This window comes from Sphaeramia orbicularis, chromosome 14 (assembly GCF_902148855.1).
Source record: "Sphaeramia orbicularis chromosome 14, fSphaOr1.1, whole genome shotgun sequence".
Classification (NCBI taxonomy): Eukaryota; Metazoa; Chordata; class Actinopteri; order Kurtiformes; family Apogonidae; genus Sphaeramia; species Sphaeramia orbicularis.
In genome coordinates, this window is record NC_043970.1 from 43,529,437 (window position 1) to 43,556,562 (window position 27,126).

General features: G+C 40.9%; 2 protein-coding genes across 2 annotated transcripts in view; one reads left to right on the top strand and one right to left on the bottom strand.

Annotated features, from left to right (window-relative positions):
- rnf43 (ring finger protein 43) overlaps positions 1–9,793 on the bottom strand; it is a 126,609-nt gene extending 116,816 nt beyond the window's left edge. Inside the window, 1 exon segment of the mRNA XM_030153199.1 lies at positions 8,126–9,793. Coding sequence (XP_030009059.1) covers positions 8,126–8,341 — 216 coding nt within the window. The 5' untranslated portion in view covers positions 8,342–9,793.
- A 7,707-nt stretch (positions 9,794–17,500) lies between these two features.
- supt4h1 (SPT4 homolog, DSIF elongation factor subunit) lies at positions 17,501–20,581 on the top strand. Its single transcript, XM_030153209.1, has 5 exons — positions 17,501–17,680; positions 17,867–17,973; positions 18,886–18,941; positions 19,372–19,425; positions 20,360–20,581. Exons 1-5 carry the CDS (start codon positions 17,612–17,614, stop codon positions 20,425–20,427), a joined length of 354 nt encoding a protein of 117 aa, XP_030009069.1. The 5' UTR covers positions 17,501–17,611; the 3' UTR covers positions 20,428–20,581.
- Positions 20,582–27,126: the final 6,545 nt, after the last annotated feature.

Sequence of the window (27,126 nt, forward strand, 5' to 3'; positions counted from 1 at the left end):
AAAAAAAAATCCCGATTTTTTCCTCTAAAAACTCGATTTTCGATTTTGATTTCGATTTTTGGGTAAAACTACAAAAGACAACAGAAGTCAGCATGTCGTTTTCGTGAGCAGCCCACAATGCAAGGCACTGCTCTGACCTCAAATCTGTGATGGTATCACGTGATGAACCCCCAGAAGTTTATTTTTTCTTAATTAAATCTTTATTGAATGAAATAGAGTATACAAACAATGTATGCAACAAGAAAATAACATAAGTTTGCCAGGGGGAATACACTATAATACAATGTCCAAATCAGAGCAAATACTTATGTTTTTTATAGCCTTTTTGTTTCCAGATTTATCTAACAGCTTTAAATAAAGTTCAACATCTTTCAAAAAATAAATATTTGTTTTTGTGTTACAGAACTTACATTTGTGAATGAAAAATTTAGCAAGTAAGAGGACTAAATTAATTATTTAATTTATATATATATATATATGTATGTATGTGTGTGTGTGTGTGTGTGTGTGTGTGTGTTGTTGTTTTTTAAATTTTATTTATTTATTTTTTTCCTGGGTATCTGGGCCCACAGAAGTGATACCAATGTAAGTCAGTGACAGGCATCAGTCGTGCGTGCGTGCGTGCGTGGACCAGGTTAATATAAGTGATCCACATGCGGTTCTGTTTAAACTGAGGGATCCGTGCGTGGAATAGACTGACCCAGGACACGCTGGAGGGATTCTATCCTGGAGCGGGTGGATGTGTGTGGGCACAGGGCTGTGTGGGCTCCTCTGCTGAGGCTGATGACCCCGAGACCCGGACCCGGATCGGAAGAAGACAGTACGGTACGGATCCGGGACAACGGAAGATGAGTGATCCGCATGCAGTTCTATTTCAGTTGCGGGATCCGTGCGTGAAGCCACGGCTTACATTGCTATAAGTACTGCGGGCTCATGAACACATTTAAAGTCCGGCCATTGCACGGAGTTCTGTGACAGACCGCTGTCACTGACAGGAGGAGGAGCCTACGGGAGCCCGCAAGCGCACGGCCCGCAGGCACGAGAGAGATGAAATCGATTTTACGATTTCCCTTTTTTAAAAATCGTCCTAATTAAAAAATCCGATTTCGATTTAAAATCGATTAATCGTGCAGCCCTAACATACATACATATTACATACTAAAACATATATACTAATACATAATGAAAAATCCCAGTGTGTCCGTCTACTGTCATTCACCAAACTCCACGGTTTACGATTTTTTCTTCAATTTCATTCAGCTTGTAGTTTCTTTTGTTCCTGTTGCTTATCAATTTATTTTTAATGAATTTTGGTAATTTGAAAAAAAAAAACCAACAACAAAAAAAGAACAAATAAAAATGACAAAAAAACAATGCTGTATCATATAAAATAACACGTCCTAAACTGTTTTACTCCAGAATCAGACCATCACCATAAACTGTTTCAGCCTTTTTTCATTTCACTACGAAACAAAAGCACTTGAACACAAATGTAATTTCCCTCTGTCCTCCCCTCTCTCTGTCCACTTGTCCCTCTGTCCTCTTCTCCCTCTGCCCTCCTCTCCCTCTGTCCTCTTCTCCCTCTGTCCTCTTCTCCCTCTGCCCTCCTCTCCCTCTGTCCTCCTCTCCCTCTGTCCTCCTCTCTTCTGTCCTCTTCTCCCTCTGTCTTCCTCTCCCTCTGTCCTCCTCTCTTCTGTCCTCCTCTCTTCTGTCCTCCTCTCCCTCTGTCCTCCTCTCCCTCTGTCCTCCTCTCTTCTGTCCTCCTCTCCCTCTGTCCTCCTCTCTTCTGTCCTCCTCTCCCTCTGTCCTCCTCTCCCTCTGTCCTCCTCTCTTCTGTCCTCTTCTCCCCCTGTCCTCTCGTCCCTCTGTCCCTGAACGGCCTGGGTTTGGACTCCGTCCCTGTCAGACAGTGGACATTCTTTCCCCAGGTGCTGTGGCAGAGCAGGGGGAAAGTGTGAGCTTATGGTGATTTCACTCATACTTTTATATAACGGCCTGAGGGTCGGTCCAGAGGACGGATGGGGACAGGGATAGGAGTCTGCTGCCGCTTATGACCAGGTCTCATATAGACAGACTTTATTCATCACATACTGGGACATTCAGTCGAACTGTGTCCTCTGACGAACATTATTTAGTATTGTTTATATTGTACGTATTATATTATTAGCCTATTTTACATCCATACCAGTGAACACAGTGGACTGTCTCAGACCAGACCACCGTGTCCACTGTGACATCATACAGTCCATCACCTATAACCCTTAAAGACCCAAACATCCACCTTTAACCCTTAAAGACCCAAACATCCACCTTTAACCCTTAAAGACCCAAAAGTCCACCTTTAACCCTTAAAGACCCAAACGTCCACCTTTGACCTAAACCATCTACTGATCTAAACTGTTTAATACCTGTTGATCCGCTAATCCTATCAATCCATGTCAATAATTGGTGTAAAATACAGTTCTTCATCTTTTCATGGTCATCAGATATGACCGTATTTGGACGTTTAGAGGCTCTATAGTTACCGTGGAAACACTGTCATCTTCTACAACATTGATTCCCCAGTAAAACCCATGGAGTTGGATCAATGACAGTGGATGGACACACTGGGTTTGTAACATGTTGCTGAAAAAGTCACTTTTTCTTCAGTTTTCTCTGTTTAATCTTTGAATTTACTCAAAGTTTATTGAACATCTACATGATCAATGAATTAAATATAGAAAAGACAAGATTTACACTGAAAAAAACCCAAAATACAGAGGATAATATTAGAATAAATGGTGATGAAACACTTAAAGCAGCGTCTGACTTTGGTCCCAGATGTTTGTTCACATGTGTCCCACCCCAGTACTAGCCCTAACCCTACATGGGGTCACCTGGAATTCATATGGGGTTGCCTGAAATTTCTAGTAATTGATGAAAAAAATGTAAATAAATTACTAATAAAAGTACTTTTTAATGATTCAATATATATTTCATTATGATTAAAACACCACAAACTTTTCCTATTAAAATCCAGTTCAAATAAAATGCAGGATATAATATCTGAAAGGGCGGATCTGGATTGATCTGATCATGAGACTGCACCTGTTACTACACTTCAACCTGTTGGACACAGTCAAAACCAGACCGAACAGAAAATGGACAGATTTCTTCACCCACCTGGCCTCGCTAAGACATCTAAGAGAAAAATGTCTCCATTTTGAGTGTGTGGGGTCACCAGAAATTTGTGATGTTAAAGTGGGGTGACGAACCAAAAAAGGTTGGAACCAGTGCCCAAACGCAAACCCAACCCATAACCCTGAGTAGGAGTGTGTACTGGCAAGAATCTGGTGATACAATATAAATCACAATACTAGGATCATGATATGATTTACCATGATATTTCATGATACTGTTAAAAAGGCAATTTTTTGTTTGTTTCCTTTTAAAAATGATTATATTCTGGAAGAATTGAATTACACCAGAAATATGTACAAATACTAAAGACATTTAATTTGATCCCAACAGGATCTAATCCTATATCGAAAAATGTTCCTGTGTTCAAACTGAAATTCTGTTTTACAGACATTACAGTTTAAGATCCTGTTCAAATGTTCATATTCTACTAGTTCAGAAGTAACATCAAAACATTATTTTTGTACAGTCCCAACAAAGGAACTACCATCTGCCTCTCAGACAGTAAAAAGTGCTTTTAGGATGATTCAAATAACCATTATTGAATAAAACAGTGTTAAATCATAATAAATAAAATATAAACAAAGACAAACAAAAACCAAAAATGAACCTCCACCATATCTGCATTTGAATAAATACCTAAAAATATCAATACAGTACTTTTTAATATTGATACAGTATTGTGAAATAAAATATCGCGATATATTACAGAACCGATATTTTCTAACACCCCTAATCCAAACCCCAGTCAGATCCTAATTCTCTCTACTCCATTCGTCTGTCTGTGGTTATGCTCCTGGATCACTTAACTCACACTGAACACCTTCGTAGATGACTCCATCAGAAACACAGTCCGTTTGTTTATAGAAAAAACCCAAATGTCACTCGGGCCTTTTTGGAAATTTTGACGCCAAGTGCATTGTGGGAATGAGAGTTCCACGCAGCCACAGCAGCAACAAACACGGAGAAAACAAACAATGAACCCATGTCCACGACCGGGTCAGAACAAATGGAAGTCAACGGTCATCTAGAATACGGATTAAAACAACACGCAAACGTCAGTTTCATGTCATTTACAGAATATGTTGTTGTGTAGGTTCATCAGACACGCCTCATGAGCATACAGGGTATGGCCACGTCCCCACCGCTCACTGACTCCTGACAGTACGTGTACTGTAAGAAAAAACGTACTGGACGACATGTCAGGTTGTTCATGTTATTCACATGTTTGAAAGGATAGTTTATAGATGGGAACTTTTTCAGAACATAATTTACCCTTTTTTAGCACTAAAACAAAGAGAAAAACTTGGAGTTGACCTTATGTAGAAGTTCTACATGGCTACAACATAAACCCTCTGCCTCCACCTCCATCAGTGTGAAATAAATACAGTTTGAACGTTTTTCAGATTTCCACAGACGTGTGTTTGAAGATTCATTCAACTGTCATGGATCAGATCCAGATCAGATCCAGCTCCGGTTCTGACAGAACTCCACACAAAAGGACGCTGATCCACCATGAGGAGCCGAGGAGCTCTGGACAGGCCGTTATCTCATCCAGGGAGATAGGAAGTATGGACAGGAAATCCAGAGGGAGGGGGAGAGGGAGGGGGAGGGGGCGGGTGGGGTGGGGGGGCACATGGGAAGCCCAGTGTAAACAGTCTCGGGTTTTAATCATCCCAGCTCACGTTCAGAACTGGATCCACTTTGATGTCGTCCCTCAGCTCCCACTCCGCCCTCCCGTCCAGATCTCCCAAACGGCCACTGGGTGGGGGGGGTGGGGGGTGGAGAGGGCAGGGTTTCAGAGGGCTGTAGGACCCAGAGGAGAAGGAATGTCAAGAGGAGCAGAGTTAATGATGTTGAGGATCCAAGGAGAAAATACACTGAAATGGCCCCAAAGCAGAACCAGTGAAGAAAAAGAGGATGAAGAGGATGAAGAGGATGATGACTGACCTTCCTTATCCCTCATTTGGCTCCAAGCCCAGAGGAGCTGCAACAAAACCCTCATGTTCAAAGTTATCCCAGAAGCCTTTGCAGGCCCCGGTTCACTGAGCACGCTTCAATCTAAGTTCTGAGAGCTTGAGTTTGTCCAAACAGCACCGACTGGGGTCCAACCTGTGGTCCAGGACCCAACCTGTGGTCCAGGGTCCAACTTGTGGTCCAGGGGTCCAACCTCTGGTCCAGGACCCAACCTCTGGTCCAGGGTCCAACTTCTGGACCAGGGGCCAACCTCTGGCCAGATGTGGACCTTCCACCCCAATTCTGCACCAGAACACAGAACCCTGAAGGCACCACAGACCCAAACGTGGACCTTCCATCCCAACCCTGCACCAGACCACAGAACCCTGAAGGCACCATGGAGCCAAACGTGGACCATCCATCCTAACCCTGCACCAGAACACAGGACCCTGAAGGCACCACAGAGCCAAACGTGGACCTTCCATCGTAACTGCACCAGAACACAGGACCCTGAAGGCACCATGGAGCTGCCTGTAGAGCCGTACCTGTTGGAACAGGTCTGAGCTGCAACAAAGAGCATCCTGTAGCACAACAGAAGCAGCACCATGCACCGAAGCACCAGCCAGAACCGGACCTGACAAAACCACATGGACATAATCACAGCCAGAACCAGGTCCGACTCCAGGAGATGAAGTGGATCGATGCGGGTCACGACACAGCAGACACGTGGACCTGTGACGGCGCTAAAAACACCCACGGCCGATGGAATCAGAGGATTAGAGTGACGCCGTTCAGACGGAGGCGGGGTTTAACTGAGGCCTGGATCTGCAACAAAAACCTTCAACCTAGACCAGGGTGTCAAACATGAACAATCAATGATGTTCAAATCAGTTTAGTTCATGTTCCACATTCAGACCCAGATGACCTAAAGTGGATCAGAACCAGCAGAACAATAACAGAATAAACTATAAATAATGACAAACACAGAGTGTTCTCCTTTAGTGTAAGAAAATAAAATAAAATTACAGGAAAATATTTACATTTACAAACAATCCTTGAACCAAAAATGTGAATAAACTGAACAGATGTGACCAACTGGAGCTGTCTGAATTTAAACCAGTGGAACTGGACCAAAATTCAGTCTGTAAATGATAAACTGAGCCAGAAAATTGGTCCAATTACACTCATTGTTCTTCAGGCTGTTCATGTTATTCAATTTATTTTTAAGGATCGTTTGTCAATGTAAACATTTTCATAATGTACTTTTAGTTTTTTCACTCTAAAACATAGAGAAAAGTTTGTATTTGTCATTATTTACAGACTATTCTGCTCTTATTGGACTGGTTCTGACCCATTTTAGGTCATATTGGTCTGAATGTGGAACCTGAACTGACATGAGTTTAACACCTGGGCTTTAGATGAATGCGTCAGTTCTCCTTTTATTTAACAGATTAATCATATCTCCATCTTAGACTGAGTGAAAACAGCACTTTAACTCTGACTTTTGTAAACGGAAGGGAACAAAATAGAATAGAATAGAATAGAATAGAATAGAATAGGCAGACTTATATGAAAAAATATTAAATATAAAATAGTTTGCGATTGAAAATATGTGTAAATTATAAATTAACACAGTTTTCCTCAGTCTTTTTCTCATTGAGATCGGATTCATTTAGGTTTTATGGAGAAAAAAAAAAAACACATTTGCGTAAACCTCACAGAGCTACAGGTGTGTGTGTGTGTGTGTGTGTGTGTGTGTGTGTAACATTCACATCCATAACATGTTGTCAACACAGATGCATTCAAGGCCCATCAGAGTAAACGGTACCCCCCAGCCCCCATCCTCTACAACCATGGAAACCCTTATCAATCCAGAAAAGTGCAGCATCTGGCTGAGCTTCGACTAAACCTCCCACACCTGGTGAGTGAGGAGAGACAAGATCCTGCACAGCCTTGGATCTGTCGTCCCGTTTCCATGGAGATGGTAAATAAATCGACAGAGCCGGGCTTTACGGCCCAGGAGCCTTAATCCACTCCTGAATCTGAACTATGCACCATGAATAGGCCGCATACTTCCATCCACAGACTGAGGGACGGATTCCCTGTGAACACGACCAAACACTTGGACTGAAATTATAGGTTTGAGTCGAAGCACGATGTGTTGAAACAGTTTGAACCAAAGACTGATGTTGAAACAGAGAAAGAAAGAAACAGACAAACAGAAACAGAGACAGAAAGAGAGAAACAAACAGAGGAAGAAAGAAACAGCAGCTTCCACTCAAAGACACCCAACGTGTGTGTGTGTGTGTGTGTGAGTGTGTTAAAGGAATCTACAGGTTGTGTCGTCACACTGTGAGATGTGGACCTGCTCCGGACCCTGGTCCTGGTCCCTGCAGGATCCTGAGGGTTTAGAGTCTACATCATGTGTTTTATCAAACTGAGGATTCTGGGTCAAACAGAACCACAGCTGAAAGAACCAGGAGAAGAAGTCCACTTCAGAGGGTCCACCTGATCCAGACCAGGGCTCTGAGGGGGGCCACAGACCCCCAGGCCCTCAGAGATACAGACCCCAGACCCCCAGACCCTCAGGCCCTCAGACCCCCAGACCCCCAGACCCTCAGGCCCTCAGACCCCCAGACCCTCAGGCCCTCAGACCCCCAGACCCTTAATGAACACTGACGAAACCTGAAGAGGTTCAGGTTTTAAAGAATGGAAGGTTCAGAACCACTAGAACCATGTGACCCATGAGGATCCAGATCAGACTTCATTAAAACATACGGATCCACTCCCACCTGCCCCAGTGCCTTTGAGCCAGGCATTAGACCATGAACACAGGCGTGAACCAACAGCACCAGACACCATAGAACCAGGACAGACCCACCCCGCCCCCTCCAGTGTCTGTGTATGTGTGTGTGCACTGTGTGGAGCCGGGTCCGGGGTCCGGGGTCCGGCGTCCCGGTCCACCGATCCCCCCATCCACGTGCCTTCTTACCTGCATCAGTTTTCCCTCCGCGTAGCCGGCGCTCCCCCCCACGAACACCCCCTCCAGGGTGAGGGGCTTCCCGCTGGGCTCCTGCTTCAGCAGCGTCACCCGGATCACGGCCCGGAGCACCGGCCGTTCGGGCTCCAGACCCGGCTGACCCAGAACCCCCTGCAGGGCCGCCATGAGCAGCCAGAGCCCGAACAGGCGCCGCCGGAGGACGGTCATGGCCTCGGCGGAGCCCGGCCGCACATGGTGGACGACGAAGCACACAAGCACTGCAACACCGACCGGACCGGAACCGCGGCCCGGTCCACAGCAGGTCCGACGACCCGGGTCTAGATCTGGAGCACTGAACCAGGTCTCATGCACCGAAGTGGATCCGTTTACATGTTCCAGTCCAGAATCAGGTCCGGATCCGTCAAAACCTGGACCGAGAAGGTCCGACACTAATAGTTTGTTCCAGAACCACCGGGACCGGGTCTGTACCCGAATCCGGAGTCTTTACTGTGGGTCAAGTCCACGCACCGATGCACCATGAAAACACGTTGTGATCCGGATCCTGAAGCGGATAAAGTCCGGATCTGAAGCCTGACCCGGTCTGTTCTATCTCGGGACCCGTCGAACCGATCCGGATCAACAAACAAGAATCTTCAACAGCCCGAACCGAACCTTCTCTGTGTCCGGATCCTGGAACCACTTTCTCCGAATAAATCCGTAAAAACCACCGACGAGGTCCAGGTCACGGGTTCGGGTCTGAAGTGGATCCTGGAGGTTCCGGGTCATGGTTACGGACTGGACCCAGAATCTGGAGACGGACTCAACAGCCGGAGTCACGAAGAAGATCCACAAAGAAGTTTAACGGAGTCCGGTCGAACTAATGATTAACCCGCCCCGAAGACCTGAACCGGGTCTTCAGAGTCCAGCAGGAACCCCGGATCCAAACTGAGCCTCCGGCAGGTCCGGTCTAATCCGCATCGAAGTCCGTTCGGTCCAGAAAACACGCATTCCACGGGTCGAGCAGGTCTGGGATCCGGATCCCTGGAGAACCGAACAAGAACCGCTCACACCAGCCGAGTCCCGGATCAGGTCCTGGTCCAGGTCTCCATCCGGGCCCGGTCAACAGGAGCCGTAGTATTCCGTCCTGACTCCGTCCCTGAAGTGGTTCACCTCCCGGACTCCGCCTGGATCACGGATCCTCCTGGGACCTGTACCTGCTCCGAGCCCCGCCGCCTTCACGGACCGCAGGACATCAGGGCTCCAAGGACTGAGGGGGACCGGGACTCATCGGACCAGAATTGCACCTGGTGTGTTCCCCGTGTGGAGGTTTTAAGGAGCCTGGACTCATCAGACCAAACCCCAGGCCTCATGAACAACAGGAGACCAGCTCCGGAGCTTTAAAACAGCACGTGTCCTTTTATTATTCGTGTCATTTCATTAAATTCTCAGTTTGTTCAAAGTCTCTGCGGAGTTGGATCAGATTAAAAGTCATTAAATACAACAAACAGGAGCAGAGTCCGAGGAAATGGATGGAACTATGTTAAAGAAATAAAGTTTATGATCTTCCTATGGCACTTGAATGCATCATGAGAGCAGGGGGCGGAGCTGTGCGCTGATATCCGGGTGAGCGGCGCCCCCTGGTGTCTGCATGCGCAAAGAACATGCAAACTGCAGCTTCTACTGATGTTTAACACATTTACACATTAAAAACAGGTTAAAAACGGATCCATGTGTTAAAATAATAAAGAAATAAAACTTCACAAAACAAACAACAGCTGCAGTTTCTCTATTTTCATTAAAGTATTCTCATTAATTAAAACCTATTTCATTTTAATGTTTTAAATCAGTGCATATTGACTTATTTTCATCAGAATAATCACACCTTTATGTAAACCTTCAAATGAATAAAAACGGAATTAAAACTAAAACACCTTTAACATGTAGATGAAGGAACCTTTAAAACACATTTTACAACTGAATATTCAGCAGAATTTGACAGAATCGTAGATTTAATTTGTATAGATTTAAATGAACGTATGTTTCATATAATAAAAATGTCTGCGATAAACAAACACATGCATTAAACCAAACAATGAAACAGAGAAAGAACAAAGATTAATTAGACGGAAAATAAAGTCAAGAAAAAGTGAAACCGTTGGACGACGACGTTCAGGAGGAAATGAAGAGTCGGTCCTCTGAAATCTGAAAAAAAGATGAACAGAGTGTCAGTGAACACAGCTCAGACTATGACCCTTCAGCATTAAAGGCTCTCAACGTCATCATCCTGCCTGAAAAACAGATCTTCATCGTACACCACCTTCTCCTCCTCCTCCTCCTCCTCTTCCTCCTTTTCTTCCTCCTTTTCTTCCTGTTCCTCCTTTTCTTCCTCCTCTTCTTCCTCCTTTTCTTCCACCTCCTCTTTCTCCGTCATCACCTCCAGATTCCATCCGCCGTCGCTGTCCATCTGATCAGGACATAAAGGGAAGAATCAGAATCCAGCACAGACCCATTTAGGACTGAACCACAAACCCCATAAAACGGTCCAGTCCAGAAAACCTGAACCGGACCACATACAGACCAGGCGCATTATGGGAAACAAACCATGTTGTGATCAGACTGGTCATTTTGACTGTAACAGAAACAGGACATTTACACTTTCATCCGATTTGGATCCATGTGGAAATAATACCCAGAATCCTCTGTGTCCAAGACCCAGACCTTCAGAATGTGGACTCCAGACCTGCTGAGTACTGAGCACTACGACACTATGACCTAGCAGTGTTTACTCAACAATGTTCTTTGTACAAAGGTTCAATAAAGTTTGGTTGTTTTTTTTTTTTATATTTATGCATCAAATACAAACAGATGAGAATGAAAAAGTCTTCAACTTTAGAAATAAATATGGATCCAAGATAATAAAATATATGGAACCATAACATGTGACACGGTGTTGAACAGAGGCCTGAGACTCAGCAGGTTTGTAATGTCTGAGCTGTTCATGGGGCCTCAAACGCAGCATCAGAATAAATCCAGATTTTTCACCTAAAAACCACTTCCTGACTCAGATAGGACCTGGATACTTTGAGTTTCCTTCAGGTGGACTTTGTGTTTGTAAAGTGTGGACGAACACAGAGGACAGACAGGAAATAACGGGATTTACAGAAAAAAACAGTCTACCAGGTCCACAAGGTCAACCAGGTCTACCAAAGTCCACCAAGTCTACCATGTCCACCAGGTTGACAAGGTCTACCAGTTCCATCAGGTCTACCAGAGTCCACCAAGTCTACCATGTCCACCAGGTCCACCAGTTCCACCAGGTCTACCAGGTCCACCATGTCCACCAGGTCCACCAGATCTACCAGGTATACCATGTCTACCAGGTCCACCAGTTCCACCGGGTCTACCATGTCCACTAGAGTCCACCATGTCCACTAGCTCTACCAGATCCACCATGTCTACCATGTCTATCAGGTCTACCAGGTCAACCTTGTCCACCAGAGTCCACCAGGTCTACCATGTTCACCAGGTCGACCATGTCCACCAGGTCTACCAGACGGATGCTGACCTCACATATGGCGTCTTCTGGGACCTGTTCGGGGATGTGGACCACAGATTGGTCCTCCTCTGAGCAGGTCAGGAAGTCGTCGTTGTCAACTACAGAGATCAGTGATGCTCTGATGGCGTCTCCGGTGTCGTCAGCTCCGCCCTGTGACATCATCATCTGGGGTCCATTCTGGATCGATTTGTTGGGGGTCTGGACTTTAACTAGCCCAAGGGTTGATGGCGTCTCCATCACCTCATCTGCGATTTTGAAGACGGTGTCCAGGTTCACGTCGCAGTTCATCTGTGGATGTTTGTTCAGAGGATACGACACCTACGATGAAACGGTTTAGTATGATTGGGAACATTATTATTATTATTATTATTATTATTATTGTCTTATACCTGTGAGTACCCCGGAGGTGGGAAGGGTCCCAGGCGCTGACCCCCCAGAGGAACAGGGGAGGAGCTGAAGGCTGGACGGTAACACTGACAAACTATAAAACAACCACAAAAACATCCAATTAATGACTTTGGATCAGAGTCATCATCAGATCTGTTTATAAAAACTGGGACCAGAGTCCATGGAACCATATTTAGGATCAGGACTGTTTTATAAAGGTTAAGGGTTAAAGGTTAAAGGTCAACTCACTTTATTGTCTGTGGGGGGAAATTCAGTCCCTGCATTTTACCCAGAATACACACAGTGTTTAGCTTTAGCATTAGCTTTAGCATTAGCCTTAGCATTAGCCTTAGCTTTAGCAGCAAGCAGTGAGACAACACTAAATGTAAAGAGTCTGTGTTTGTAAAAGTGAATTTTTTTTATTTTTTATTTTTTGCCAAAATGCTTTCATTTAGATTTTTATCATTTTAACAAATATACAACAAACAGCAAACAGTGCTTACATCAGATCCATGCAACCTGTTGACTACAATCCCAAACAATATTATGTTTACAAAAAAAAAAAAAAAAAAAAAACAGAAATCTGAGCATCCACCTTTAGAAGCCACAGTGGTAACGTTTTCAATTGTTTGCATTGTCCTCCAATAAATTTAGATTCTTAGCATACACAATGAAAGGATTCCAAACACATTCAAATGACTGCTGTTTGAATATAGGACAGTTTTTTCTAGTGGAAGGGTAGAAAGCATCTGCCGTATCCACTGACTAACAGTTGGTTTATGAGTTCTTTTCCAAAATAATGAGATGCATTTTTTTAGCAATAAGTAGACTGAAGTCTATAAAAATCCATTAATTTGTTGTATATTTATGTTTTAAAAGTGAATCTTAGATGTAATAAAAACCAGATCAGATCTACGTGGTCATCAGAGTTATAGATTGAGGACCTTGTGCATGTGGTTTTCGACTCCGTATGTCTTAACATGTGACCTTTGACCTTTGACCTCTGTAGTTCTTACCCGGGGAGAAGAAGCCCAGCTTTACATTATGAGGATGGAACGCTGGGTAGTTTGGGGGCGTGGCCTGGTGGGAGGAGCTGGACACAGCACGGTCTAAAGAGGCCACCGCCCCTTTGTCTGGAAGAAAGGCCGCCACCCCGTGACCCCTGACCAGGTACCGCGAGGGGGCAGGGGTTCGGACATGGGGTATCACTGGGACGCCCAGTGCCAAGGTGTCACCTGAAGAAACAGGAAACAAGAACAGCGGTCACATGACTGGAGTTTAGCACATGAACACTGACTGAGGTGAAACTCTGTTCATTTATCGACTCTGTGTCGTTAAATCCACTCATAATTATTGTTGTTATTTTCTTTTCCTTTTTTTTGGTCTAATTCTTAAATTTGAACATAGGACTTTGGACTGCAGTGGGAACATCAGTTTACTGAGGGATCAAAAAAGTTCTACCCAGTCTAGTCTCGTCTAGTCCAGTCTAGTCTTTACCAGTCCAGTCCAATCCAATCTAGTCCAGTCCAGTCCAATCCAATCCAATCTAGTCCAATCCAATCCAATCCAATCTTGTCCAATCCACTCCTGTCCAGTCCAGCCCAGCCCAGCCCAATCTAGTCCAATCCAATCCAATTCAGTCCAGTCCAGTCCAGTCCAGTCCAGTCCAACCCATTCCAGTCCAATCCAGTCCAGTCCAGTCCAATCTAGTCCAATTCAGTCCAATCCAGTCCAATCCAGTCCAGCCCAGCCCAGCCCAGTCCAATCTAACCTAACCTAACCAAACCCAGTCCTGTCCAATCTCTAAATTACACAGTTGGTCATGTTGGTGAGATGGTGTGTGATTGGCCGATACCAGACACATATTCCCATCATTGCGTCTGTTTCGACCAATCAGCAGTGTGTGTTTGCACCATGTGACCTCGACCGCTCACTGTTTTTCTTGGGGGTGTCTCGTCCTCCGTCACCTGGGCTGAATCGGTGGACGTGGCCGGCCTGTCGACAGCGGACCTCCAGCCCTGCCTCCATCTTGGCCTTGTTTCCAGGCGTTAACCGGCGCAGGTTGACCAGCAGCTCTGGACGGTTCCTCCTGAAGTTGGGGTTGTGAAACAGGTGGACGCTTTCTTTGTCTTCAGGGGTCCTGATCCTGCGGACGCTGGTGCCACCCTCCGCCTTCCTGAAACCGTACAGGTTGAGCTGACGCACGAAGCTGGAGAAGTTGGAGGTTTTGAAGGCGTCGGCGTTGTGGGCGGAGCTCCGCAGAGGAGACAGAACCTGAGTCTCGAACAGACGCCGGTTGATGACCACGATGTCGCCGCTGACGTCCCAGTAGATGGTGCTGTTCGACGGACTGTTCACCAGACGCCACAGTTTGGCGGGAAAGTTATTGGGGTTGATGTTGTCGGGGAAGGACATGTGACCGGCGGTAAAACTGGCCTGCACAACAACAAACAAACACAGACGTTTAGAATAAGAGACAATGACGGACGACGGTTTTAGGATATTTAATGAAGCCTTTAACGCCTAGGGTGCAGCTGTTGTCTTATATTCATGGGTTTGGTTTAGTTCATATCAGCCAACATCATCACATACACTGACCCCTAGTGGACACACACAGAAGTGCATTATTTGTTTGTTTGTTTTTTAAATTTTAACTAAGATGGCCGACAGGAAGTCATAAATGCACTGATTTCCACTCAGACCTGTTGGTTCAGATCATCAGGTTTATCAGTAGAGTTACAGTAATGGGATGAATGACCGAGTAAATACATGGACTTACATTTAGTCACATGGGATTAGCTGTAAATTTATTCCAATATTAAATAAATCTATGTAATTTTTTTCAATTATATTAATCCAAATTTTTTCAAGGATTAATATCATTGGAAAAAATTACACAGATGCATTTAATATTGGAATAAATTTACATCTAATCCCATGTGACTAAATGTGAGCCCACGCATTTACTGTGTCATTCATAACTTTACTGATAAACCTGATCTGAACCAACAGGTCTGAGTGGAAATCAATGGATAAATGAATAATTAACAAGTTTTTTAATACCTTTTTTTTTTTTTTTTTTTTAATTTTATTTTATCTGTATAAACTGAGCAAAAACTAGTATTAAAATATGTTAAAATGTGAGGAAACATCAGATTGTCAGCATTAAAACTGTTTTCATTCCATAGTTTTAATCTTTTCTAATATTAGTTTGTTAAATCCATATTTAACCCTGTAAAGCCTGAACCATTAAATCAGTGACAGAAAATTCCAGTTCTTCGAAACTGGAGCCTTTATTGGTCCTTCTGAAAAACCCACAATTTTTTTTTTTTTTTTTCAAATATCAGTTAATTTGGACACAGATAAACAGCTCTTTGGTCATTTGTTTTCTATCCATCTCATTAAAGTATGTAAGAGTCATGACAGAGGGGTCAAACATGAGGCCCAGGGGCCAAATCTGGCCCACCAAAGGGTCCAGTCCAGTCCGGCCCCTGTAATGAATTTATAAAACGGAAAAAATACACTGAAGATATTAACAGTCATTTTAGTTCAGGCTCTACATTCAGACCAATTTAATCTCATGAGGATCGGATCAGTAAAATATTATAATAACCTATAAATACTCACAACTCCACATTTTTCTCTTTGTAAATGTAAATGTTTTGCCATTTTACTGTATTTACACTAAAACAAACTATCATTTCACAAACAAATATGAACATTTTGAAATGTTTGAAGTGCAAGTCTAACAATATTCAGTCTGGTATTAAATATTTTGTGTGTTTGTAGATCCACTGTATCTGTATGTTAGAATGAACATGTATAAATGATAAACTGATGCTGAATATTGGTAAAATTACACTTAGTTTTCTTAATAAATGTCCGTTTGCTCATGTTATTCACATTGTTTTAAAGGATAGTTGGTAGGTGTGAACATTTTCATTGTACAATTTTACTTTTTTTGCTCTAAAACATAGAGGAAAGTTTGGAGTTGACATTATTTCTATATTATTACGTTATTATTTTACTGCAGATCAAATTTGGCTTAATGTGGAACTGAACTAAAAGGAGTTTGACAGCCCTGGTTTAAGACATTAAATCTTTGAGGCATATCATTTATAATAAATTATCTCCAATGCAACGGATTAATCAGTCAATATTGTCATTTGTTTTATCAACCAAACATTCACGGATTACCCTAGAAAATAAAAGTCAATTTAATCAACATTGAAAATAAAAATAAAAGTCCGTTGGAGCCATAATTCATACATTAAGTGCAAAATAGTTAGTATTAATTAGTTCAAATAAGATTTTACGGATATTTGTAAAATCTTATCAATAAAACTGTTACCAAAGTAAAAAACACTATAAATAATTTTTTAAAAATATATATAAATAACTGGAACTTGTATCTTAAAACTGCATTTTCCTGATATATCTATAGTATTAAAGTATTATTATTATTATAGTATTAGCCTGGTTTAGCTAACGATAAGAACAACAATGAGGATTAAAGTGAATATTAACTAAATATTAACACATTAATGAACCGTCAGTTTTAAAGAATATCTTTTTGATGTAACATCGGTGGATCTGCCGTAAACTAATGCAATGTTACTTTCTATTTCGCGTTAATTTCTGACCTTAATTCGATGAAAATCTACTCCTGTTTCCAGAGCCGTTGGAAGTTTCCAAACCGTTGGATTTCTACGGTTCATCCTTTCGACCAACTGTCATTTCATACAGAATATTCATCAAGTTCAACAGCAGAAATGAACCACGTTTTATCTCTGAAAAGGACAGTATTAGACCGATTTATTCACCGGGACATCTTACACCTGTACAGACCCCACACACACACACACACACACTTAAAATAGAATTAACCAACAACTGATTATCTTTATTATATCTGCATTATTGAATTATTATGTTTATGATACATTTAATGACATATAACATATATTCCATTGTTAAAGTAATATCAAATGATAATGGCAATGGTGGTACAAACTTTAATAAATGGAAAAATAAGAACTAATAAAAACGGGGATTTATTTAACTAGTTTAACCATTAACTTTTTAACTATCAAATTATAATGCACAAAATTCGAAGAAGAAAAACACACCCTAAAATAAGATATTTTATTGTCTCTGTTACTGATTAAATCGCACTGGAGTTATAAATAAATATTATGAGACAAACAGAAAAAAATAAATAAATACATAAATGACTGTTGTTTCCTCCGGTTCAGATTTCGGAATGAAAATGCAAAAGAAAAAGCAGAAAAACTAATTTCGATTTTCACGTGTGGACTTCAATATTCTTTAACGTCTGTGTTTTATTTATTTTTTGTGTTTTTATTATTTTATTACTGTTCAGTTTTGTTTTCTATTCAGGCGCTCTACATGGACGCGCCTTTAGGTGTCCGTTCATGCGCGTCCTCACACAGTGACGTATTTATCAAGCGACAGAAAAATAAAAAACACTTATTTCATTATTGCTCCAATAACAGGGTGATATTCTGTAATATTTCAATTTAGATTTAGCCATAATGGCGTTAGAAACTGTTCCTAAGGACCTTCGACATCTTCGAGCTTGTCTTCTTTGTTCTTTAGTGAAGGTAAAATTTAAAGTTTGGAGCCGTTAGCATCTCTGCTAACATGTAGCCGCTGTGTGTTTCTTCCATTAGGTCTTTTAGTTACTGAATTCTACAGACAGGCTGGTTGGAATCCAATGATATTAGGAGTGAATATACTTCCTTTGTTCAGTATTTGTTTCATGGTTTCTCCGTCCTCGTCTCTTCCAGACCATTGACCAGTTTGAGTACGACGGTTGTGACAACTGTGAGTCGTACCTTCAGATGAAGAACAACAGAGAGATGGTTTATGAATGCACCAGCTCCTCATTTGATGGGTAACAGAACTGTTCTCCTACCTTTGATTCCATCTGTTTGGAGTTTCTTCTATCTGCTCCTGTCGGTGTTTGCGCTCACATGAAAACCCCTGGATTAGTCTAATTTTCCACACCTGAAAAAGTCATGAAACTGAGGAAAGTTGACTTATGTTTTTGGGATGTTTAACCCAATAAGACCATCTACTGATCTAAACTGTTTAATTCCGGCTGATCCATTAATCCTATCAGTCCATGTCAATAATTGGTGTCAAATACAGTTCTTCATCTTTTCATGGTCATCAGATATGACCATATTTGGACGTTCAGAGGCTCCGTGGAAACACCGTCATTTTCTACAACATTGATTCACCAGTAAAACCCATGGAGTTGGATCAGTGACAGTGGATGGACACACTTGGTTTATGTTCAATTAATGACAGATTGGACTGAAAAAGACACTTTTTCTGCAGTTTCCTCTGTTTTTCATATAATAACCCTTAAGCTTAATCTGAGCTTTATGAACATCTGCTTGATCAGTAAAATAAAATATAGAAAAATACCTGACTTAAACTGGTAAAATACAATATACAGAGGATAATATTATAAAGAGATGGTGGTAAATCACTTAAGAAAGATTAGATAAAGAGAAAATTTCATTTGGGAACTGACATAAAAGTAACTCTGGGTCTTTATGGGTTAAGGAGATAAACTCCAAATGTTATTTGTGTCATTAGTACCATGTGTTATGTGACACTGCTTATCCAGACCTGTTCATACATGTATTAAACATGGAGATCAGTTCTTTAGTTTAAACACAGACACTACTGAAGAGGACATGTGTCTCTTTGTCACTGCTGGATCTGGACCCCTCTGGTTTTGTCTGTAGTTTTGTGTGAAGTCTTTCCTGTAGGTGATTCTGTTGTTTGTTGACAGTGTGATTGCCATGATGAGTCCTGAGGACAGCTGGGTGGCCAAGTGGCAGAGGATAGGTAAGACCAGAACCAGGACCTGAAACCACAGTCATATGAACTGTTCATTTCATATCAAATCGTCAGAAGGTTCTTTGTAAAGATCAGTGAACATGTGTTTGTATAACTTCCATAACTTTAAACTGTTTTGATAGTTTTACATAATTTTACTTATTTTCATCTTTTGTCTTTTTACATCAGATTTTTTATGATAAATTAAAATGGCAAATGTCTGTACATGTTTTGTCACGTTAGATAAAAATACACCTTAAACCTTGACAGAAATAAGATTTATATGTTTGTCCTGATTATTGCTGGTGTTTAAGGAGATGAACGGGTTCGATGGTGGTTTTTATCGTCCAGTTCCAGATTCTTCTTCTCGTTCTCAGTCAGTTTTGTCCTTGTTAACGTTGTTTTGTTTTTTTTTCTACTTTTGTTTTGGACGTTACAGGAAACTTCAAACCAGGTGTTTACGCCGTGTCAGTAACAGGACGACTACCGCCAGGTAACATTTCCTCCTCCAAACTGTCAAACATCCAAACATTCTGTAAGAAGTTTACGTAGCTCAGCTTCCTGAGTATTTGGAGTTTAGATCTTAGCCTCATTAGTTCCTGTTTGAACTTAAGCTGGGTTTAAATTTGCATCAAACATCCAAGAAACTGTAGGAAAAGGATCCAACACATTTATATTCTCCATGAAGAATAACATTCTGTCTTCAAATGGGAAACAAGAGTCGACCAAAGCTGTTTTAACGTTGTCTGTGGAGGTAGAAAAGTCACTTCTAGAAAAGCAATCAAATTAAATTCAGATGTTTTACAGTTAATTCACCAGATGAACAGAACAAACAGAATTAAGACACTGTTTCACTCATCTTTAAAATTAAAAGCCATGAAAACGTTTAAAAAAAAAACAACTGGTAAATCTAGAATAAGAATTAATCGTGATATAAAGAATAAACTTTAATAGTATATAATGTGTATATTTAAATCTATTTACAATCAGAGTGGAATCAGTAACAGTTATGAGGTGAATAAAGGACCCAAACATGGTAATATTAACTATGTTAATAATCAATAAAAGTTGTATTGAATTCAAAGTTTGTTTCTTCAGGCAACACTTTTGTTATTTATGAAGATTTTAGCAACAATTACTTACATGAATGTTTCTCAAATTATCTTTGATATTTATCTGTTGAATTAAAACACACACTAATGAAGACAACGAGTCTGAAGGTAAAATTAAACCAATCACAAGAAAAACAGTGGTTGTTCATGTGAGGGTTGGGGGTGGAGTTTGGGGCTGAGGGGTGGGGTTTTGGGGCTGGGGTTTGGATCCTCCTGTCACTGCTCCATCTTCCATGTGGGTCTTTTGAGTGTTTGTCCGTTAAAGCGCCTCCTGCTGGTGTCTGACTGTCTGACGTGTGGTGTTGTTTTGTGCAGGTGTGGTCCGAGAGCTGAAGAGCCGGGGGGTGATCTACAAATCCAGAGACACGGCAGTGAAAACCTAGACCTGAACCCTCTGATTGATGGGAAACTCTTTGGTTCTTTTTGTCTTTTTAAGTTTTTGTAAATGTTGTGATTTTTAGAGGATGAAAAGTGGACGTTTGCTTTCATTTACATGAATAATTGACCAAAATAAAGTCAGTTTTTATAATTTATAAGTGTTTTGTGTGGTGGCTTTTTTGGGGGGGGTCAAACATCTGGTTTGTTGCCATTACAAACATGTTATTTAAAGGGTTAAAAATATGACAGTTATTGATTTTTTTTTTTTTTTTTTCCTTTTACCTTCACCAAGGAACAGCAGAGGTTATGTTTTCATCGGGGTTTGTTTGTCTGTTAGCAAGATAACTCAAAAAGTTACGGACAGATTTTCAGGAAATGTTGATACTGGCACAAGGAACAAATGATTAAATTTTGATGGTGGTGGTGGGGCTGATCTTCCTTGACGGAGGTCTGCGCTCTCAGAGTGCTTTTCTAGCTGTTTATGGCTCAAATTAAAAAAACATCCTGAAATTACGGGATGGTTTTATAGTTTGTTTTTACCTTTTTTTTTTTTTTTTTTAATTGGCTTTGATCCATGGTTTGATCTATGATTCATGGTTTGAATCCTGCTCTGTCCTAGTCCAGGGATTAAAGTTCTCCGTCACCACGACGGATTTCCGTCAAATGGAAAAACTGAGGGGGGAAAAAAGTCATATTGAAGTAACTTCCCCACGTGACTCCGCGATCCTGTCCTGGGTCTGCAGGTGTTTAACACAGACACGCCACGCACAGGGGGCTGATAGGTTTAACAGTGATGATAATAAGATGACTTCTTTATTTTTATGTCGGGAGGAGAGACTGATGACTATTTCTCTTTGGAAGGAAACGCTGCTCATTCTGTGCCTCAGAAACACATGGACAAGTTCAGCTTTACCGAAGTTCAGCCTCCAGACGCTAACTTTAGTTTAGTGCTAACAAGTAGCTTTCATTATGAAAGAACCACAGCGAAAAGGGAAGAAGACAGAACTGATCTACATGTACCTTCATGTTTGGGTTCATAGCTTATCTCCTCTTGCCGGTATATGACTAGTGTGTGTGTGTGTTTGTGTGTATGTGCCCTTCCCGTGCGTGCGGCTGTGCGCGCCGCGGCCTTACGCGGTTACGCGCCTGACTGCATAAGTGCTTTATTTTGGCCCGTTTAGCATCTTATTTCTATCTGTGTGGTACAGTACGAAGATAAAACTGAATGAATGAGTAACACCTTTGGTATTTGCAAAGCCACTGTATTTTAAATACCCTCAGAGAGTATCTGTAACGGAATATAATTTCTGTTTCAGTTGACGTAATTTCCTCCAATCAAAAGAGAACATGATATTGGCGGGGCGGGGTGGACGCAGGTTTGACAACGTACAGATTATTTTGGCTAGCATACACGACATCATGAACACGTTTGTAGAGGAAGATGCTAAAGTGGTAACTATTGAGAGATGCGTGACAAATAGATGGAGGTGGGCGTGGCTTGATGAGAAGGGAGATGATGGAACTCCAATTGGATCATGGTGCAAAAAAAATGAAGCAGCCTGGTGCGTGCATGTGCGGAGTTTGCCACAAGAAAATTCTGTATGAGTTGGTTAGGGTTACATTTGCACAGACATTTTCCCCAAAATTCATGTGCTGTTGGAGTTGGAGTTATGTTTTAGGAATTCCTAAATTGTTAAATAAAAGTTTTTCACTCATTTTTTGCAGTAAGGTTTTCTTCTAGTTATTATTTTCACTTGCTTCAAAGGTCTTCATACCCTTTAAAATTAACCAGAGAGCACCAAAATTGACCTGAAGCTTTAAAAATTTTCTGGGGGAGGACCCCCAGACCCCCCACCAATACCACTCATGACATTTTTTCTATCCATGTTACTAATCTTCTACACCTGTACACTCTCCCATACAGTGTGTTTTACAGTATTGCCAAATTTGACTAAATAAACTTGTACGCTATAGTAGTATTGTATTGCATCATTTTTAATAGTGGCCAATGATTTTGACCAGAAGAAAATTTTCAGTCAGATGAAAAATTTTTGCTTTAATCCCTGTCCTAGTCGTGCTGTTGTGTCACCCACACTGGTGTATGAATAAGTGAGTGTTCAGTGGTGGGAGGGGCAGGTGTGGATCCAAACACACTTTAACTCCAGCAGAGTGAGAGTGAATGAATAATGGATCAATAATGAAAAGCGCTAAAGAAATCTAAACCATTATTTTTTTTTTTTTTTTTTTTTTTACTGCGGTGTTGTGCAGATTCTGTGCTTTAGGAGGTTGAAGGACGTGTATGGGTGGACACCAAAGGGTTAGAGTGACTGACACCCTTCACAGACAGAAGGAGAACAGCTGTTCGATCACAGGTCGGTGCTGAACATTTCATCTCAAACCCTGGTTTTAAATCTGAGTTCTAACCTTCTGTCCGGTCGCTGCAGCGCCGGTGTCCACCACCAGGGGGAGCCACAGCCCCACCCCATCCTCACCCTTATATTAAACGGTCTCTGCTGACACTTCTGAGGACAATGAGGGGCTCATGTAACATCTGAGGCTCATTGTGTCCCTGAATGCATCGGGTTGAGTTCAAGTGCATAGTTGTTGTTGGATTATTTTACCGTTAAAGGAAGAGTCGCCACTGCCGTAGGGTCCGAGGACACTCAGCTCTAATTCTGCTGTAACAAGATGAATCTGGGTCATGAACACTGAGGAGGGACAACGGAGATCTGGATCCAACAAATACTGATGGATCCATAAAGTCCACAATCCACCTGTAGAGGATTTAAAAGGACCACATAAAGACAGCATTCAAAGATGATTAGATACAGGGTTCTGGATGGTATGAAATCATGAACTCAACTAATTTTTCATGTTTTTTACTCATTTTAGAGAGATTTCTTCAGTTTCATGCCATATTAGAAGTTTTTTTGGTGCATTTTTTTCCTTATTTTTCAAGTATTTTGCACATTTTATTCTCATTTTACAAGTTTCTATACATTTTATCCTATGAAAAATTGAGGTAAAACTGCATTTTTACACCAATTATTGACATGGATTGATAGAATTAGTGGATCAGTAAGTATTAAACATGTCAGATCAAGAGCTGGTTTTGGTTAAAGGTGGATGTTTGGGTCTTTAAGGGTTAAATCACCAAAACCACTCAAGCTAAACTAATGTATCTCCACTGGTCCAACTGAACAAAGGCCACGGTTCAAACTGATCTTTTAAACAATTATTTGTTTCTTTTTTTTAAGGCACCGTGAAAACAAAACAATACAAAATACTAATAATAATGACAGCATATTTAGTCTGTGAATGGGTAATTTCAGTAAATAGACGGGTCCCAAAAGGCCAATATAACAGCAGGCGCATTCAATAAAGGCCCAGTATATGATCTGGAACAATAAACACAGAAACAATATGAAATACAGCACAAACTATAAGCATCGTACTGGAGCTGTTCTGTCTCTGACCTTATCTGTTTAGCTTTTTTATCCATAATGCCTCAATGGTGTCATTTCTGCTCTTAAATTTTAGACTGTGAATGTCTAATTCCAGGACATAGACGGGTCCCAACAGGCCACTATAACAGCAGATGCATTTGATTAGCACTGAGGAGGGTTTGGATTCATTAGATGAAGGTTTGGATTCACAGCCGAGAACAGGCAGAGGGACTGAGGTCCAGGTCCAGGTCCAGGTCCAGGGAAGTAAAGCCATCGATCATCGGCTTCTGCAACAGAACAGAAGGTTTAGATGAAACTAAAGGACCCTAATGACCATGTGAGGAACATTATAACCTGCAGAACTATGAAATAACAGCAGGAAACGGGGCTGAAACTCAGGAGCCGTGGCCCAGTTCAACGTATCTCACTTTACGTTTTCTACAAAGACCCAAGGAAGCAGAGATGAATGACACGTAACATCCAGGCTTTAGTCACGACCCACATAAGTCAGTCTGCTGAAGCACCGTGACCTGCTTTCAATCCACCCGTGAAACGTAAACCGCCACGTTTTCACCAAGAAACCAGCACCGTCAGCCGCAAGGCACCATGGGAGATAGTGTTACCGAAGAGTCCATTAAATGACTCAACAGATCTGCGTTTCCTGTGGACGATGAAGGAACAAACGATGTTAAAGCAGGTTCTGGAAGAAAAGTCAAACACTGGTTTTAGTCTGAACCGCAGAAGATCTGACCCAATGCATCATCCAGAACCAGAGAACAGGGTTCAGATGGAACATGGAACCGTTTGGACGGTTTAGTGCAGGAGAAACAGAAGAAACTGAGGCTGAAAACTCCTGACTTTACCTGAAATGAAAAGAGTGCAAAAAGGAAACGATCTTTAACAGAAACTGTGACGTTTGGTGCAGATTTAAAAGGTGTTCATGAAAAATATTAGGGTGAATTTCAATAAAACAGAACTAAATGTTCATGTTTCAGTTGTGTTTTTATGTATTTGATCAAATAAAAGCTGATGTTTTATAACAGTAGATGAACTCTGACCTCAGAGACATTAATTAAATCTAATTATTCTAAACTGATCTGTGGTTTATCGACTGGAATCAATAGTTGATCGTATATGTTTGTCATAATCTGATCTAAGAATCAGGATCAAATCTGATGAAAACTCTGAACCTCGAGAAACTAAACAATAAATGTTATGTAAGAATGAAAAGAATGAAATAAAGAAAGAAGAAATAAATAGATAAATAATAAACAGTGACAGATTTATATGAAAAACCAGCAAAAATGATGATGGCTGCAGAACTGATTCATATTATGTATAATCTTCATTTCCTTCATCTGTGTTTATTTAAGGAATTAAACAATAAATGTTATTTAAGTTCATTTGACTGAAAACTGATTATTGTGTGATTTTACGCTTAAACTTTATTCACTAATAATTTTTATTTTTTTCCTAAACACTCTCTCTCTTTCTATATATATATATATATATATATATATATATATATATATATATATATATATGTGTGTGTGTGTGTGTGTGTGTGTGTGTGTGTGTGTGTGTGTGTGTGTGGTGGCATAGATCTGATTTAAATAAAGTAGAAATAACTAACGTCCCAACACTGAACCCTGTGGAACACCATGGCCCACTCTTCTAATCTGAATCTATTATTAATTTAAATATTTAAATGGAAATAGTAACATGTTTTGAACCTAAAGTGTCTCATGTGTCGAAACTGAAGATCATCAGATGTTTGACTCAAATTTTTGTTTCAACTCGTGGTTTTTCTGACTCAGTTTTCCATCAAATTGAAAGAAATTTCGTAATTTTCGTCTCCATTTTAACAAACTCTTCATCTTCATAATCATATAAACATTAGTAGAATTATGTCACTGATTCTTTCTCTGATTCTGTTTTTGCTTCAAACCCATTTAAAATAATATCATTAGTTAAAAACACACCTGATCAAAAATTTAAGACCAGTTAAAAAATTGTGTGAATTTACATTTTTCATTGTTGGATCTAAAGAGGGTTCTAAGTAGAGTTTGAAAATGCAAAAAGAAGAAACATTTTCTTTGGAGTAACAGGAACGGCTGTGGTCTTGACCTTTTGATTAGCTGATGAACAGACTGTTACAGTTTGACTGTTGTTTTCAATAAATTAAGTACTTTTTTTGTCTAGGGTTAGGGTGAGGATTATAAAATAAAACCAACTGAATGTGACAATGAGGAATAGAATTCAATATGGACTTATTTAGGTTTTTTTTTTTAAATATTGTTTGGATTCCAGCTGATTCATGGGACGGAAATATTCCTGATTATCAAGTTTAAAAATGACAGAAATAACCTGTTAATTACACAGTTTTACATCTGAAATAAAATGGTTTATTCATTCATTCATAAATTCATCTAAACTCAAATGTTAATTTAGTTAAAATCAGTTTAACTTAAAGCTGAACATTATAGTATCTGGTAAGTAGACATTCAAATGATGACTGTTTTATTTTTTATTATTATTACTGTTATATCTTAATTGTATTTTTTATGTATATGTATATATATGTATGTTATTTAAGTATGTACATGGTGGAAGTCTACCTGGTGTGAATGGGTGTTTGTGTTTTGTTTTTTTAAAATTTATGTTCTTTATGTATATTATTATTGTTATTGACTTATTAAAAAATGTATCTTTCATTATAAAACTTGAAAACCAATAAAAAAAAAAAACTGTGGGGGAAAAAAAAAAACTTGTTAAAACTGCACATACAGATGTCGACAGCGTTGGGGTACTTATTCAGATGAACCAGAGTCTAGTCTACCCCCCCAATACATGACCCTCCCCATCCCCCCGTCGATAAACTGCTGATCTGAAGATGAAGAAACGCTACAACAACTAAAAACAAAAGTGAGACCTGATCTGAGTCCAACCACAGGAAGTCGACGTCAGGAAGCTCCGCCCCCCGCCAGAGAGCACCCCCACCACCACCACCACCACCACCACCACTGATCTGTGACTTTTGTCCTTATTTGGTGAAGTCGGTTGAAGTTGCAGACGAGAGCGAAGGTTTGAGTCAAAGTAAAACCAGAGGTGACAAGATGAAGATGAAGACGAGGAGGATGGACGTGGTCGACTGTGTCCATCTGCACTTTCAGAAGGCTGATGTAAACCCTCCCCCCCCCCCAGCCCCCCACACCAGCCACTGCAGAACTGAAACAGCAGTAGATCCACTTCCTTTAA